Below are 17,502 nucleotides of genomic sequence, written 5' to 3' on the forward strand. Positions count from 1 at the left end.
CAAAAAATTACAATATATTTATCAAAGCACAATTTCCCTTTTTTAAATCCATGTTGTTTTTGTCTGATTCCAGATGCTGAGTTATGAAATCCTTGATAATGGACTCTAACAACTTCCCCAGTACTGACATTAGGCTCACTGGTCTACAGTTCCCTGTTTTCTCACAACCTCCCTTTTTGAGTAGCGGGCTTACATTAGCTACCCTCCAATCTGTAGGAACCAGTCCAGAGTCAAAAGAATTTTGGAAAATAATCACCAAAATCTAACCAATTCTTCCTTGGGCCACAATCTAGCTGTGTACCAAGTTATTTATTTACTGGTGTCACAAGTAGGCTTGCATTAACACTAAAATGAAGTTATTGTGAAAATCTCCCAGTTGCCACACTCTAACGCCTGTTTGGGTACACTGAGGGAGAGTTTAGTATGACCAGTGCACCCAACCAGCACATCTTTCAGATTGTGGGAGTAAACTGGATCACCCAGAGGAAACCCACGCAGACACAAGGAGAACGTGCAAACAGTGACCCATGCTGGGAATCGAACCCAGGTCCTTGGCGCTGTGAGATAGTTATGTTGAAATCCATCTATTAGTTTTTGAACGCACACTACAGAAATGCTTGGATTTGGTTTTTTTGTACCCCTGGTGTAATTTGACTAATGCTTGATACCAATTAATCTTGATTTAAAAAATATATTTGACAAATCAAATCTTGGGACCGTAATAATGGACAAAACTACAATTTAATATGGCTAAAATGACTTAGTAATGCCTGTACGTGTGGGCAATTGCCATCTCACACAGAGCATTGTTAAACAACATCAATTGTCATAACAATTGCCCCAGATTCTGTCTAGGCAACAGTACAACAAAATACTGACTGTGGAGGCCAACAACATACTTTATAATAATAACTAAATGAAGTAGCTATGCTGTACTGTTGTTCCAAACTTATTACGTGCTAAGTAGCTTTCCTTAAAAAAAAATTTTGTTTACTTTTTTTAAACCAATTACAGGATCAATCATGTTAAATATTGTCAGGAAAATGTTTGCAAAGCAACAAGATTTAAGTTAAGGGGCAGAAGGTTTGTAGGAGATGTGAGAAAAAAGCTTTTTCACCCAGAGGGTGGTGGGAATCTGGAACTCACTGCCTAAAAGGGTGATAGAGGTTGGAACCCTCACAATATTTAAGAAGTATTTAGATGAGCACTTGAAATACCATAGCAAACAAGGCTATGGGCCAAATGCTTGAAAATAGGTTTCAAGTCGATAGGTGCTTGATGGATGGTCTGGACACGATGGGCCAAAAGGCCTGTTTCTGTGCTGTAAAAGTCTGTGACAAGCTAGTTCATACAATAGCCAGGTTTAAAAGGAGGATTATCAGTTTGTCTTGCAAAGAACAAACTTGTGTAAAAAGACAAGTTAATGAAATAATTAAGTGTCTCGGCAGTCCACAACGTTTACGTTTCAGTAGATTCAAAGGTGCAGTTTGTAATTTTTAAATAAGTAAACCTTCTAAACTATGCAAAGACATTTTTGCTGCTCATTATTTTGAGAGCGAAAAGATTCCACCAAGCAATTTATATTTGGTAATTTCCTTTGAATTTCCTAGCATCATATCACATCCACAAATGTGAAACAGCAAACTAGACACCTAATCTGGCAGAAAGGTATATTGCATTGTGGGAGGGGGGAATAGCTCATTGAAGCTTACAGAATAATGAAAGGCCTGGATAAAGCGGACGTGGGAAAGATGTTTCCATTAGTAGGAGAGACTAGGATCTGAGGGCACAGCGTCAAAGTAAAGGGAAAACCCATTTAAAACTGAGATGAGGAGGAATTACTTCAGCCAGAGGGTGGTGAATCTAAGGAATTCATTGCCACAGAAGGCTGTAGAGGCCAGGTCATACAGTGTATTTAAGACAGTTTGGTTCTTGATTGGTAAAGGGATCAAAAGTTATGGGGGAAAAGTGGAAGAATGTGGTTGAGAAACTTACCAGCCATAATTGAATGGTGGAGCAGACTTGATGCATTGAATTACCTAATTCTGCTCCTATATCTTAAGGTGTTATCAGGCAACACACAAGCAACCAACAACTAGAGAATTAGGGAACAAAGTAAGTGAAAATGTCAGCAGGAAGAGGGGAGAGCAATTGTTTCTTCGAATTACAATGACGGCTGGAAATAAAGGAGAAAAAAGGGCTGTTGGTAACATCTTGGGTTAACAAGATTCGGGTTCAAATTTCATCTTCCATAGTAGCAGCTGGGGAATTTAATTTCAATTAATTAAATAAAACCTGGCGTATAAAGCTGATATGGTGATCAGATTGCACTAAAAACCTGACAAGTTCACAAATGCCCTTTAGGAAGGCAGTCTGCCATCCTCACTTGGTCTGGCCTACATGTGACTCCAGACCCACAGTAACATGATTGACTCTTAAATACCTGCTGTAATGGCATAGCAATCCACCTAGCTCAAGGGCAATTATCAGGACAAATATATGAATACCAAACTTCAAACTGTTATAATGCCTCAACCAATTGGAGGTGAATGGTGAATCTATCAGCCCTCTTTTCTCCTGTAAAAATCATTGCGATTGTTTGAAATGTGGCATTCTAGCAATTGTCCTGATGAGTGCAAGATGAAAAGCTTTGGTATCATGTCTCTATTCGCAACAATATTCAAATCCTGGACTAATAAGCAACGCAGCACGGTGGCACAGTGGTTAGCATTGCTGCCTTACAGCACCGGAGATTCAGGTTCAGTTTACGGTTTAGGTCACTGTCTGTGTAGAGTTTGGACATTCTCCCCATATCTGTGTGAGTTTGCTCTGATTTCCTCCCACAGTCCGAAAGACATGCTGGTTAGGTGCATTGGCCATGCTAAATTCTCCCTCAGTGCACCTGAACAGGCGCCGGAGTGTGGCCACTAGGGGATTTTCACAGTAACTTCATTGCAATGTTAATATAAGCCTACCTGTGACACTAATAAATAAACTTGAACTTTAAATTTTAACCATGTACTGATTTATCTAAATAGTGCTTCAATATATTATAATTTTTGAGTGAATGCACATTAAATGTGTATTGCATTGAATAATTCTAATTGTATTTAAGTATGTTTGAAATTCATGTTGAAACATTTTTTTAAAGGTCTTTTAAGGAGGTTAGAAGTCATTTTCTTATTGTAACAGATTGTCTATAAAATAAAGTCTTAGTCACAAAGCTTATGTTCTATGAGCTTCCTCATGAAACATTTACAGTCATTGACGTCACCAATGTTAATATACTTTTTTTTCCCTTCTTTATTTTTCTTTAAGGCCATAGTAAAGCTGTAAGAGACGTATGCTTTAACAATGATGGTACTCAGTTTCTCAGTGCTGCTTATGACCGGTACCTTAAACTCTGGGACACTGAGACAGGTGCGTAAAAATGCTGTTTTTGTCTTTGAAACTGTCCAGTCAACTTGTTTGAATGATGTGTACAATGTATGTTAATTGTATGAGTTTCAATCCTAGTGCAGTTGGTAACACTCTCTTGCTTCTCGTTCAAAAGGTTCCAGATTCACCTCCCACAAAAATGAACGCTGGCACTTCAGTGGGGTGCTGAGGAAGTGCAACATTATCAGAGCTGCCACTCTTTTGATGATGCATTAAATCAAGATCTTCAGGTTAAAACTAACACCACTCAGCTCTCCCCCACAAAAAAGAGATCAGCCTATCGTCATCTGGGACTATGGCGACTTTGCCTTACCCTTACATTTCAGAAATACTTAATTGGCTCTAAAACACTTTGAGAAGTCCAGCCACAACAAAAACAGAAAATGCTGGAAAATCTCAGCAGGTCTGACAGCATCTATGGAGAGACAATAGAGCCAACATTTTGAGTCAGAACAGATGCTGTCAGACCTGGTGAGATTTTACACCATTTTCTGTTTTTGTTTCAGATTCCAGCATCCACAGTTTTTACCTCTATCTTGAGAAGTTCAGTGATCATGAAAAGCACTAGATGCATGTAAATGCATTTATGCAGCTCAGTAGTCTGTTACTTTTCAACCAATTTCTATTCTAATGTAGCAAATTCATAATAATTATCATCACTAATGTTTTTTCTAGAATTAATAGGCTGAATGAGGTTTTCTCATTTGGTGGGACCATTTTAAGGTTATGAATCAAATCGCTGTAGCAGTGGGACTGTTAGTACAATCTTCAGGAAGGAGTCCAATTAAGAGGGTGTCTCAGGGATCAACGCACAATTAGGAATGCAAAGCAGATTGAGGAGGTGGGAGGGTATTCAGAGTATGCAAATGAAAATGCAGGCAGCAGCCTTCACTGTGTTTTCTGTGAGAGTGTTGCTGAGGCAAATGGGTCAAGAGTTAAAGTTTAAAGTTTATTTCTTAATGTCACAAGTAGGCTTTTATTAACACTGCAATGAGGTTAATGTGAAAATCCCCTAATCGCCACACTCAGCACCTGTTCTGGTACACTGAGGGAGAATTTAGCATGGCCAATGCACCTAACCAGCAGGTCTTTTGGATTGTGGGAAGAAACTAGAGCACCCAAAGGAAACCCACACAGACATGGGGAGAACGTGCAGTCTCCACACAACACTGACCCAAGCCAGGAATCGAACCGGGTCCCTGGTGATGTAAAGCAGTAGTGCGAACCACTGTGCCAGGACAAAATGGAGAAAACAACAGCCATTTCTTCACCGCAGGCACTATCTGTAACATCAGCCTGCAGGATATAATCATTCTCATGCAATCCTCTGCTGCCAATGACTTCAGGTTTGCTGATTTGCACCTTTATATGCAGATTGCCTATTACTTTCATGACAAGCAATCTCCCATTATGCACTCATATCCTGTGAGCAGAGGTTCTGGGCAGTGTTGGTAAAATTTCATTGCCTTCGGAAAATGCCTTTACAATGCATCATTAACTATATTAGACAGTTCCTCTCTGCTGCTGAGCCATTGGTCATCAGTACACAGAAGCCACTTTCAGGAAAAGTGGGAGCATGTTGGCATTCCTGTCCAATGTTTTTTCCAATCATTTTCTGTTCCTCAGCACGAAATCTACCTCCACGGGCATTGTAAAGTTCCGTCCATTATGGACTGGATTTTGATCAATTTCTCTGCTCGGTGAAAGTACCTGCAAAGGCAGCATTTTTGTTCAGGGGATGGGGTGTTGTTGCAGATACCCATTGTTTCCAGAATCAGTTCAAAGGTAGCCATCTGGGCTGCTCAAAATCTCGTCTTAGTGTTTTGAGATATCATTCCAGTTATAATCAAAGTGAGAAAGCTTTCTAATGATTATGCATTCTTGGCTCCATTAAAGATATTCATCCTTTCCCCTAAAATAAAATATTACTTGACTGACATTTCTATCACTCTGGTCTCATCATTTATGTATATAATGATCCAATTTCTTTTCGGAAAGTCTCAAAAGATCTAGCCTCTAGCTTTGCAGAGAAGAAAACAAAGTTAAAATACTCAGCCTCCAATTAAATCACTACCTTTCTGTGATATCACTGTTGGAATTTTTTTCTCTCTCTCACTTCAGTGATCCTGATCTGCTTCACACTGCTCCCGGTCTGCTTCACAGTGATGCCAATCTGCTTCACACTTAGTTCTGTAGAAGAGTAGTTAAGATCTCCTCACAGATGCTGCCAGACTTGCTAAGTTTATCCAACATTTTTTGTTTTTATTTTTGCTTCACATTCCTCCTGATCTGCTACATAGTGATCCTGACCTGCTTTACACTCCTCCCGGTCTGCTTCACAGTGAGCTTGACCTGCTTCAGGTCAGTCTGCTTCCCAGTGATTCCAAGAAACTACAAAGGATCATGGATGAAGCCCAGTCCATCACTCAAACCAGCCTTCCATCCATTGATACTATCTGGACTTCCCACTGCCTTTGAAAAGCGGTCAGCGTAATCACGCACCCCAGACATTACCTCTTTTACCTTCTTCCATCAGGAAAAAGATACAAAAGTCTGAGACTGTGTACCAACCGACTCAAAAACTGCTTCTTTGCTGCTATCAGACTTCTGAATAGACCTACCTCACAGTAAATTGAACTTTTTTTATACCATAGCTATGACTGCAACACTGTCCTGCACTCTCACCTTTCCTTCTCTATGTATGGTATGTTTATGGTATATCATGCAAGAAACCATTCTTTTCACTGTATACTACTACATGTGACAATAAATCAAATCAAAAAAGCCCCATACAGACAAGTGAGTTGACAGTCATAAGTAGTTCAGCACTTGCAGCTCATTATCTAAATTAAAATGTGACAGAACTGTAAAAACATATTGATGTGCCAGACCTCAATGTGTGTGGACATTGGATATCCCTTCTTAGAGGAAATCATTGAATTTTAGAACCATAAAGTACAGATATGATCTGAACCGTTCAGCCTACCATACCTAGGAAATCATGTTCTTTGAAGTTGCTATCTATTTAATTCGACTCCCAAACCTTTACCCCTAGTCCTACAAATTTCTGCTTTTCAAGTTGTTCTCTAATTGTCAGGAATAAAAGATTGATTAGGGACAGTAGTGGGAAGTTGTGCGTGGAGCCTGAAGAGATAGGGGAGGCACTAAATGAATATTTTTCGTCAGTATTCACACAGGAAAAAGTCAATGTAGTTGAGGAGAATACTGAGATACAGGCTTTTAGACTAGACGGGATTGAGGTACATAAGGAGGAGGTGTTATCAATTCTTGGGAGTATGAAAACAGATAAGTCCCCTGGGCTGGATGGGATCTATCCTAGGATTCTCTGGGAGGCTAGGGAGGAGATTGCAGAGCCTTTGGCTTTGATCTTCATGTCGTCATTGGCTACAGGTATAGTGCTGGAAGACTGGAGGAGAGCAAATGTCGTCCCCTTGTTCAAGAAGGGGAGTAGAGACCATCCTGGGAATTATAGACTGGTGAGCCTTATTCCTGTTGTGGGCAAAGCTTTGGAAAGAATTATAAGAGATAGGATTTATAATCATCCAGAGAGAAATAATTTCATTAGGGATAGTCAACACGGTTTTGTGAAGGGTAGGTCGTGCCTCACAAACCTTATCGGGTTCTTTGAGAAGGTGACCAAAGAGGTGGATAGGGGTAAAGCAGTTGACGTGGTGTGTATGCGTGGTGTTGACGCGTGCAATAGAATCTCCTTTGGCTACATTTTCAGATCGGTTACCTACACACTACCATAAGTCATCTCCTTGGTGATGCTTGGAAGATTGCTTACAATTTTTAAATTTGTTTTTAAGAATTCTGAAAAATAAAGGAATATGAATCTTTTTTGTTGTTCATTTATTGTTCTCTCTTCCCCCACACCTGTAACTGCTCACCATCAAATGCTACCTCCTCCCACCATACCATCCCCGGTCATATTACCTCCTGTGCAATTGCAATGACAGCTAAGGGAAGGATTTCACTGACATATGTATTCATTGTGTAATTAATTTTATAGCAGTGTCTCTGAAGAAATTGTTCTGTAGTTTGAAATGCTGTACAATCCCTTACGCCATTGCTTTATCCTTTTTTATTCTGTTTCTTTGCCCTCAGGGAAATGTACAGCCAAGTTTTCTAATCGAAAAGTTCCATACTGTGTCAAGTTCAATCCTGATGAAGACAAGCAGCATCTGTTTGTGGCTGGAATGTCTGATAAGAAAATTGTCCAGGTAAGAATGTCTTTGTGCCTTATTCCTGTTTTAAATTCTGTTGTATTATATTAATGACTTTTCGATAGCCTCTCAAAATTCCAGAGGCAGTTACACCACTGTGAGAAATAATGAAGTTATAATTCCATATTTTCCCATATTTGTATTTTGTTAGGGCTTTCATTTTCATAGGTTTTCCATGTCGTGAGGGGGCAGCCAAATGGCCTGCTGATTCTGACAGTGATGCTGCAGGCAGCTTCACAAAACAGTAAAAGCGATTTTGAGTAATTGATTTCTATATTGTTTTTCTTCTGTGCAGGGATCGGCATGTGAGATTAACCAGCATCTATTGATTGCATTGCAAGCAGCATGCCAACTTAGCTCATTTTAATGATCTCTGCATTCAGCCAGCATTTTTTCATTGGCTGGGTGCATCGTTTGGGGGATCATTGTTGTTAGCATGAACAATTTTAAGCTATCCTGCACTTCTTAAAGATGGGGGTGAGGAGGGGTGGAAGCGATGGTGAATGGAATGTATTGTGGCTGAAACAGCTGCTAGGTTTGTGATTCAAGGAAATCTAATCTAGGAAAAGGTGAGAAATGACTCCACGGCAAAAACAGTGGGCTCCAAGATGTACAAATGATTTACTGTAAATCTTAATGGGGGAGGTTGGAGCGGAGATGTTCCATATCCACAAGAGGAAGGAGGAAGTCTTCCAGACACATGGCCCAAGGATAGATGGAACAGTTGCCATGGAAGTCAGTACCAGGAGTGAAAACCCAAGGACCTGCGGGCAATGCTGGAAGAAATTCTGTGATCTGACAAAATTGGTTAAGATCAGTGAATACATCTTTAAATATCATATACTACTAACAGCTTCAGCCGCTGCTTAAGTCATCACAACTCCACCACCCACCCAACAGCTTTTGGACTCCTGTAAAAGCCTTTCTCCTCTCATAATCCCCTTTTCATCAGATTGTCCTGCTGTACGTGGCCCCTGTTCATTCTCTCAAGTCACGCTATATTCCAAGGGAAATTCTGCACCCATGTTTAAAAGCAACTGTGCAGAAGCCTTGAAGTCAGTAAAAAGTTCTTCAGCACCTACCACATCACTACCTTTAGACTTCTGCAGCTTGTTACAATAACATAAAGCAACAATAGTTTGTACAGTTGTGGGCTATCAAAAATCATCTAACAACTAACCTGACAGCAAACAGCGCTTATAGTGCGGGGATGTCCTTCCTGCTGCTTCCGCATATTCAGCGGTGTGAGCTGAAGAGTTGTTTGGAGCATTGAGCTCCAAAACCGCTAGCATTAAATTAGCATTGCAGGGTGATTCAAGTCACAATCTGCCTATTTTGCGTACTTCCTGCAAACATTTACTCCACAGGCGCTAACCTCAAAACTGATTTGACGTCAGATACATTTTAGTACATCATAGTACCCAAAGAATGGGCAGCAGCAAGCCCAATTCTCACCAGCTAATATTTCTGCATACGATGCACTAGCACATATGTAACATTTATCCTTTCTTCTCTGTAGGCGGCAGCAGCTATGTGGCAGCAATGCAATCTTCCAGAAATATGTTGTTCTATTCTTCATTATTTAGTTGACTCAGATGTTGGTACCAAGTGCAGTATGATTGAGTGGGTACTTCACTGATAGGGAGGCCATCACATCATGCTGTGTCAGCCTTGCAGAGAAGTATTGGTAGATGCTTCAATCAGTTTCCCATCTGTCTTTTAAAAATGTGAACTGTAGATTTTTGTTTTACAATTCAGACCAGTTTGCATTTTTGGGTCATTAATTAAAAATAGATAACAGTGCAGAGCAATGGTGACTGCCTGTATGACAAAGTTTTGCATTTCTCGCCAACCAATCTGTTTTTCTTTTGCTGAATGTCCTATTGAGTATTTAAAAGTAGATGTATCAAATTTCCCTGACTAATATGTTATAATGTGTTTCTGTTTTGATGGCATGGCAACAAAAATAGATATTATCAAGAACGCGAGGAAGAAAAATGTTTTCGTTTTGGAAAACAATAAAACAGTTGTGCATAGGGGTGAATGGAGTCATGTAAGTGTCTCCAAGTCTGGGGTTAGTAGGACTTTTGTGTTTTTGAAATGATTTAATTTTCTGTAGTGAAGTGACTGTAACAACCTGTTGACAAAATGTAACATTAGCTTTCCAATTAAGGTGACCTTAAACAATGAAGGAAGAATTCATATCCAGTGTTTAAAAAGACATTCTTGACTAATTAATTATTCTGCACCAATTTTTAAACAACCTTAAGTAGCCTCAGATTTTGCAAAGCCATGGGATAATTTAGAAATTGTACCAGAAACCTGCTGGGATTAGTCCACTCATTTGTATGAAAATTTGATGTAAGGTCAAGAGAAGTTAAAATAGCAGAGTGCTGCCAATGGGTCTTTCAGCAATAGCTCACATTTCAATGCCATTGTCCATGGATAGTCTAAGGACAGGAATAAAATTATGATGATTAGCTACCAAAAAAAGATCTGTACTTAGCCTGTTTTGTCCCTAGTCAGGGATTGGTCTAAATGAGCAATTCCTAAAGTAATTTGGAGGCAGAAATTGTTGAGGGGTGTTTTTTGGAATGGTACTCAACAATTACATGCCTCGATTGCAATAATTTAAATCAAGACTTTGATCTAGCCTGGAGTTGTGTTCCATGCAAGGGGCTGCAATTCTAATGTTGCGAAACCTGGAATACAGGGATTCCTGTTTCTCTAAAATATTTTCCTGTCGGTGTATCACCCACAAGCAACTCGATTGACAGTTTTAGAAATCTGTCAGATGCAAATCCTGCAGCACAAAGCCACAGCCAAAGAGAGAAGGTGGGGAAGGTTGACAGGAATTGGGAGGAGGTGGAGACAAGCCACATGTCTTCACCTCCTGTTGTTCACATGATTTCAGGGAATAGCTAAGATTTCTGGAAATATAATTTGACAATTATATTTCCTCTTCATTTCCAGCTTTCAAAATTAAGCAAAGATGACCCTTTATTGTACTTCAAATTAATCTGTGGGATGCGATCTTACCAAAAAAATTCCAAGTGCTAATCAAGCATGAAACCAGGAGAGAATCATGCCCATTCTCTCAGATGCAATCGTATGGCACTTAGGAAAAAACTGAGACAAACTGTGATTCTTGCCAGTGGGGGGAGTAGACAGAGTCTATTCACACTGGTAAGCTGGCTGCTGAGCTGTAGGGGCAGGAATTGGGAGGAGGTGGAGGTAGGATCTGCTCAGATGAGAAGGATCACAAGATGCTGAAAGATACCCTCTTAAAAACAGGAAATGGCACTTGACTCATCAATCAACAGGTCCGACGCGCCACTGCGGAAAACCGCACCGACTTCCTCAGAAGACAAACATGGGTCACGGCGGACAGAGTACCCTTTGTTGTCCAGTACTTTCCCGGAGCGGAGAAGCTACGACATCTTCTTCGGAGCCTTCAACATGTCATTGATGAAGACGAATATCTCGCCAAGGCCATCCCCACTTCTTCCCTTCAAATAACGGCACCACCTCAAACAGACCATTGTCCACAGCAAACTACCCAGCCTTCAGGAGAACAGTGACCACGACACAACACAACCCTGCCACAGCAGCCTCTGCAAGACATGCCAGATCATTGACATGGCTGCCATCATCTCGCGTGAGAACACCACCCACCAGGTACACGATACATACACTTGCAACTCAGCCAATGTTGTCTGCCTGATACACTGCAGGACAGGATGTCCTGAGGCATGGTACACTGGGGAGACCATGGAGATGCTACGACAACGGATGAATGAACACATGAATCACCAGGCAAGAGTGTTCTCTTCCTGTTGGGGAACACTTCGGCGGTCACTTGGCATTTGGCCTCAGATCTTTGGGTAAGCGTTCTCCAGGGCAGCCTTCACGACACACGACAATGCGGAGTCGCTGAGTAGAGACTGATAGTCAAGTTCTGCACACATGAGGACGGCCTCAACTGGGTTCATGTCACACTATCTGTAACCCCCATGACTTGCCTGGGCTTGCAAAATCTCACTAACTGTCCTAGCTGGAGACAATACACATCTCTTTAACCTGTGCTTGACCGTCTCTCCACTCACGTTGTCTGTACCTTTAAGACTTGATTACCTGTAAAGACTCGCATTGAGGTTGTGTTTTTATATACCTTGCTTGTGAATAGAACTCCCACTCACCTGATGAAGGGGAAGTGCTCCAAAAGCTAGTGGCTTTTGCTACCAAATGAGCTAGTAGCTTTTGCTCCAAAAGCTAGTGGCTTTTGCCACCAAATAAATCTGTTGGAATTTAACCTGGTGTTTTGAAACTTCTTACTGTGTTTACCCCAGTCCAACGCTGGCATTTTCACATCAGTACTGTAGGGGCGCCATTGCACAGGCACCCCAGTCTCCCAGTGCACTGTGTACAAGGAAATGTCACTAACAACCACCACACCCCACCCCCCCAATGCTGATCTTCATTCCTAGTACCAGGCTGGCAGGGCCCAAGGGTCACTGTCTGACCCTGTCCCTGACCACTTTAGGGGGGTTTCAGTGACCTCCTGGGTGTGAGGCTGATTTTGCTGGCAGAATGGGGCCGGCAACATCATGAGACGAAAAACTGGGTGCGAATCAATGTTTCTTCTCTCACCTAATATTACTGGCCCACCATGCTGATCAACCAGTATGACGAGCCGGAAAGATCACTTCATTTAACTATTTTCATTTGTTACAATTTAAAGTTTTATAAGAAGCAATTTTCTCTCATCAGAGTCCATCTTCAGAAAGTAATTAATATGAACTTATTTGCACTAGGAGAATAATTCTGATGTCGAAGACAACATAATACTAGCATTGAATCAAATATTAGGTGAAATACTTCCAGGGAGAAAATAAAACTTCTGTAAAAAGAGCATGTACCAATATCTCAAAACCCTGCAGCTCTTTTAACGAAAGTAAATTTCTAAAATTATTTATAGTAGTTGGATGGAAGAATTCAAATTCCTTGAAGAGGAATGTTGCTAGACCTTTTTTCTATGACAGTGGAGCTTCTGAGTGTTAACATACTTATTGTATTAGAACAATTTTCCACATTTTATCTTTCCTTAAAACAACTGAAAATCAAATTTTCCTTTACAGTGGGATATTCGATCTGGAGAGATTGTTCAGGAGTATGATAGGCATCTGGGAGCTGTTAATACAATCACATTTGTGGATGAGAACAGGCGTTTTGTGAGCACTTCTGATGACAAAAGTCTCCGAGTTTGGGAATGGTAAGTTTCTTCACTGTGGAGGTGAGGGTTGATCTTCATTTTCTGTATCTGTATGTGAGACAGAAGGGGGAAATAGTTGAATGAGAATGATACATCAGGAAAATGCCCATCTTGCTCTATGGTACAATTTTAACATAATGCCCAGTTACGTTATACAATGACTCATGCAATTATTTTTACCCCAAAGTTTCAAATTCCCTGGAATATTCAGAATATCTCCTGCTGAGTTAAAGGTTCCACTGTGGCTAACGTTCCTAGTTTACATTTAATGAAAATAGCTTTAAGTGAATGTAAATATTTCACAATTTGAAATAATCGTTATTACTGATCAGACTGGTAAATCAATTATGGAGTCCAATGGTGATGAACACAAAAGTATGTTGTGGTTTCTCACAATACACTTTGGATTACCGAAGGACAGTGAAGGAACAGTGATTATAATTCCTATAATTATAATTCCAGGATGGGGTGTAGCTTGGAAGGGGACTTCCAGATGGTGGTGTTCCCCTGTACCTGCTGCCTTTGCACTTCTAAGTGGCAGTGGTTGTGGGTTTGGAAGGTGCTGTCTAAGAAGGTTTGGTGAGTTCCTGCAGTGCGTCTTGTAGATGGTAAAGACTGCTGCTACCATGTGTCAGTGATGGAGGGATTGAATGTTTTAAGTTGGAACGCCAACCAAGCAGGCTGCTTTGTCTTGGATGGTGGCCAGCTTCTTGTTGTTGGAGCTGTACTTATCCAGGCAAGTGGAGAGTCTTTTGTCACACCCCTGACTTGTGCCTTGTAGATGGTGGACAAGCTTTGGTAAACTGGGAGGTACGTTACTTGCTGTAGGATTCCTTCTCTTACCAGCTCTGGTAGCCACAGTATTTATATAGTTCTGTTCAGTTTCTGGTCAGTGTCCCTCCTTCCTTCCCTCCCTCCTTTCTCTCTCTCTGTGTCTCTCTCCCTCTCTCTCTGTGTCTCTCTCCCTCTCTCTCTGTGTCTCTCTCCCTCTCTCTCTGTGTCTCTCTCCCTCTCTCTCTGTGTCTCTCTCTCTCTCTCTGTGTCTCTCTCTCTCTCTCTCTCTCTCTCTCTCTCTGTGTCTCTGTCTCTCTCTCTCTGTGTGTCTCTCTCTCTCTGTGTGTCTCTCTCTCTCTGTGTGTCTCTCTCTCTCTGTGTGTCTCTCTCTCTCTGTGTGTCTCTCTCTCTCTGTGTGTCTCTCTCTCTCTCTGTGTCTCTCTCTCTCTCTCTCTCTCTGTCTCTCTCTCTGTCTGTCTGTCTCTCTCTCTCTCTCTCTCTCTTTCCCTCCTCCTCCTCCTCATTTGTGAGGTGCAAATATTATTTGCCATGTATTAGCCAAAGCCTGGAAATTTTCGAGAAATCACTGTATCTCAGGAATTGCGAATGGTGCTGAGCAATGTGTAATTGTCAATGAACATCCCCACTTCTGACCTTATGATGGAAGGAAGGTCATTGATGAAGCAGCTGAAGATGGGTGGGCCAAGAACACTACCTTGAGGAACTAGAGCAGTGATGTCCCTGGAAGGCAGATGTTTGATCTCCAACCACGACAACCTTTGTGCCAGGTGTGATTAGCCAGCAGAGAGATTTCCCTCTGATTCCCATAGACTCCAGTTTTTCTTGAGTTTCTTGATGCCAATTTTGGTGTTCAGCTCTTCTGTCCATGTTTGAACCGAGGCTGTAATGAGGTCAGGACGAGGCTTTATACCCTGGTTTGGTGGTGATGGTAAAATGGAGGATATGTGAGGCGGTGAGGTTACAGATTGCGTTTGAGTACTATTACTGATGGCCCACATCACCAAGTTACCCAGTCATGGGTTTCTGGATCTGTTCAAAATTGGTCCCAATTGCACAGTGGTAGTGCCACACAGCACAATAGAAGGTATCCTCAGTGTGAAGACAGAACTCTTGTCTTCATGAGGACTGTGTGAAGACAAGGTCAAGTAGGTTTTTCCCTCTTGGATCCCTCGTCACCTGCCACAGACCCACTCTAGCAGCTGTGTCCTTTAGAACTCAGCCAGTACCGGTGCTACTGAGCCACCCTTCATGATGGCCATCGAAGTCCCCCGGCCAGAGTACATTTTGCACTCATGACACTCTCGGTGCTTCCACCAACTTGTGATCAACTCAAAAGGGTTGTGAATCTTTGGAATTCTCTGCTGTAGGGGCTGGTGGATGCCCCATCATAGAACATAGAACACTACAGCACAGTTAGGCCCTTCGGCCCACAAGTTGCGCCGATCATATCCATACCTACCAGGCCTACCTATAACCCTCAATCCCATTAAATCCCATGTACTCATCAGAAGTCTCTTAAAAGACCCCAGCAAGTTCGCCTCTATCACCACTGACGGCAGCCGATTCCACTCACTCACCACCCTCTGAGTGAAAAACTTACCCCTGACATCTCCTCTGTACCTGCTCCCCAGCACCTTAAAGCTACGTCCTCTTGTAGTGACCATTTCAGCACTGGGAAATAGCCTCCAAGAATCCACCCTATCTATACCTCTCAACATCTTATAAACCTCTAACAGGTCGCCTCTCAATCTTCGTCTCTCCAGGGAGAAGAGACCTAGCTCCCTCAACCTATCCTCATAAGGCATGCCTCCCAATCCAGGCAACATCCTTGTAAATCGCCTCTACACCCTCTCAATAGCTTCCACATCCTTCTTGTAGTGAGGCGACCAGAACTGCGCACAGTACTCCAAGTGGGGTCTGACAAGGGATATATAAAGTTGAAGTATTACCTCCCGACTCCTCCTAAACTCAATCCCTTGATTAATGAAGGCTAGCACACCATACGCCTTCTTGACCACGTGGAATACATTTAAGTTTGGGACAAACAGGTTTTTTTTTGTCCCATGGGAACCAAGGGATATGGGGAATGGGGCTGAAGCCCAAGATTGAATAGTGGAGCCGACTTGGTGGGCCATAAAGTCCGCTGCTTCTATTTCTCATATTCATCCAGACTACTTCTGTGATGTAATTTTTCATTACAGATATGCACCCTGTTTCTTCAATTTCTCTATTGTGTTATTTGGCAGTGAAGAGTGAAAATTTGTATCTAACTGGTGGTGCCTAAACTCTGATACTACATAAGAAATTAAACAATGGAAATTTGGAGTAAATTTCCACTTCCGAAAACAATATCAATATCCTGAAGTTTACCATTGGCTAGAAACTGAACTTGCCACTGTCGTTACATGAATACGTCAGAGGCTGGGAATTCCGCTGTGAGTAATTCACCACCTGACTCCCCAAATATTGTCCATCATCTAAAAGTCATAATCCGGGATGGAGTACTCTCTCCCCACCTGGATGAATGCAGCTCCTTTGGAAAAATTATTCAAACTATTGTTTGCTCTTTGCTCAGCTGTTAGGATCTGAAATTTTTTTTTCATTCCATGTCACATGCTATTTCTAATCCCCTCTTCTAGAATCTATTTCTCAACATTATCTTTGCTTAATGAAATTTGAATACAAAATCTCTTTGATACCTTGACAGTAATTAGTTGATTTGGCAGCACTGGCTAGTAGCAGATACGGTCACTTGAATAATATATTAACTCTGAATTTTAAACTGATTTATTCCATTCAATAATTTGTCTGCTTGAAATGAGTGAAAAATCACAGAGGAAAGAAATAATTTTATTTTCAAATTGCAGAAATATATTCTGTAAAGTAAATACATGTGCTTTGGAAAGACTCCTTTGTTCATTAAATAAACTTCTTGAGCTTCTTAGTCTCCCCAAAGCTACTTAATTTCAACATTCAGATTTTTGCAAAGTAAATGCTATATCTTTTTCTGCTGCTTCATTTTTGTGCATCTGATTATAATGTAATTTATAATTAAAATGAGATTTTCACTTGTTTAAACAAACAGAATCAAAGCATAAGGTTCTTGTGCTGAAAATTATGGAATGCGTTGATGTTTGTTTGAGGAAATAATTCCTTCACTATTCCTTTCTTGGATCTTGTACATTCCTATGTACAATCTTTTGTACAGTATTTACAGACCTGTGTTTTATAGTACGAATTTTGTGCCTATACAGATGTCCTGTAACATCCCAGGTCTCCTCCAGTGCACCTCTGAAACAGATCACAACCATAACTTCAAGGCAATTTTTCCCAGCTCATTTTTTCAACAGTCTGTTTAGTTCAGTTGATAGTAGTTCGCATCTCTAAATCTGTGCATTTAAATCCCCACTTCAGATTTAAGTGCATAATCTAAACTGACATGGGGGAATGCAGCATTGTTAGTGGTGCGACATTTGGGATAGGACATTAAATCATTCTGATGGATGGTTCCATGGTGCTATTCAAATGAAAACAGGAGGTTCAACAGTGTATTTGTTGACATTCCTCAGATAACTCCGCCATAGCAGATTAATGAGTCATTCATGTTATATACCGTGTATTGGACCTTGCATGTTCAAATAGGCTGCTGTATTTACTGACATAACAGCAGCAAACACACTTTAGAAGTATTTTATTGACTTAGGAATGTCCTGAAGACATGCCATATAAGAGTGTTTGTTCCTTTCTCTT

At 41.1% G+C, this 17,502-nt stretch overlaps 1 protein-coding gene across 2 annotated transcripts in view; it reads left to right on the plus strand.

The window, feature by feature from the left end:
- cdc40 (cell division cycle 40 homolog (S. cerevisiae)) overlaps positions 1–17,502 on the plus strand; it is a 135,848-nt gene that overhangs the window by 77,171 nt on the left and 41,175 nt on the right. For both annotated transcript variants that reach the window (XM_080192903.1, XM_080192904.1), the window contains exons 10-12: positions 3,319–3,420; positions 7,567–7,682; positions 12,824–12,957. In XM_080192903.1, the coding sequence (XP_080049029.1) occupies positions 3,319–3,420; positions 7,567–7,682; positions 12,824–12,957 (352 nt within the window). The remainder of the gene's footprint in view (positions 1–3,318; positions 3,421–7,566; positions 7,683–12,823; positions 12,958–17,502) is intronic.

The sequence above is a fragment of the Carcharhinus amblyrhynchos genome, chromosome 7 (genome assembly GCF_965287045.1).
Source record: "Carcharhinus amblyrhynchos chromosome 7, sCarAmb.v2.hapA, whole genome shotgun sequence".
Lineage (NCBI taxonomy): Eukaryota > Metazoa > Chordata > Chondrichthyes > Carcharhiniformes > Carcharhinidae > Carcharhinus > Carcharhinus amblyrhynchos.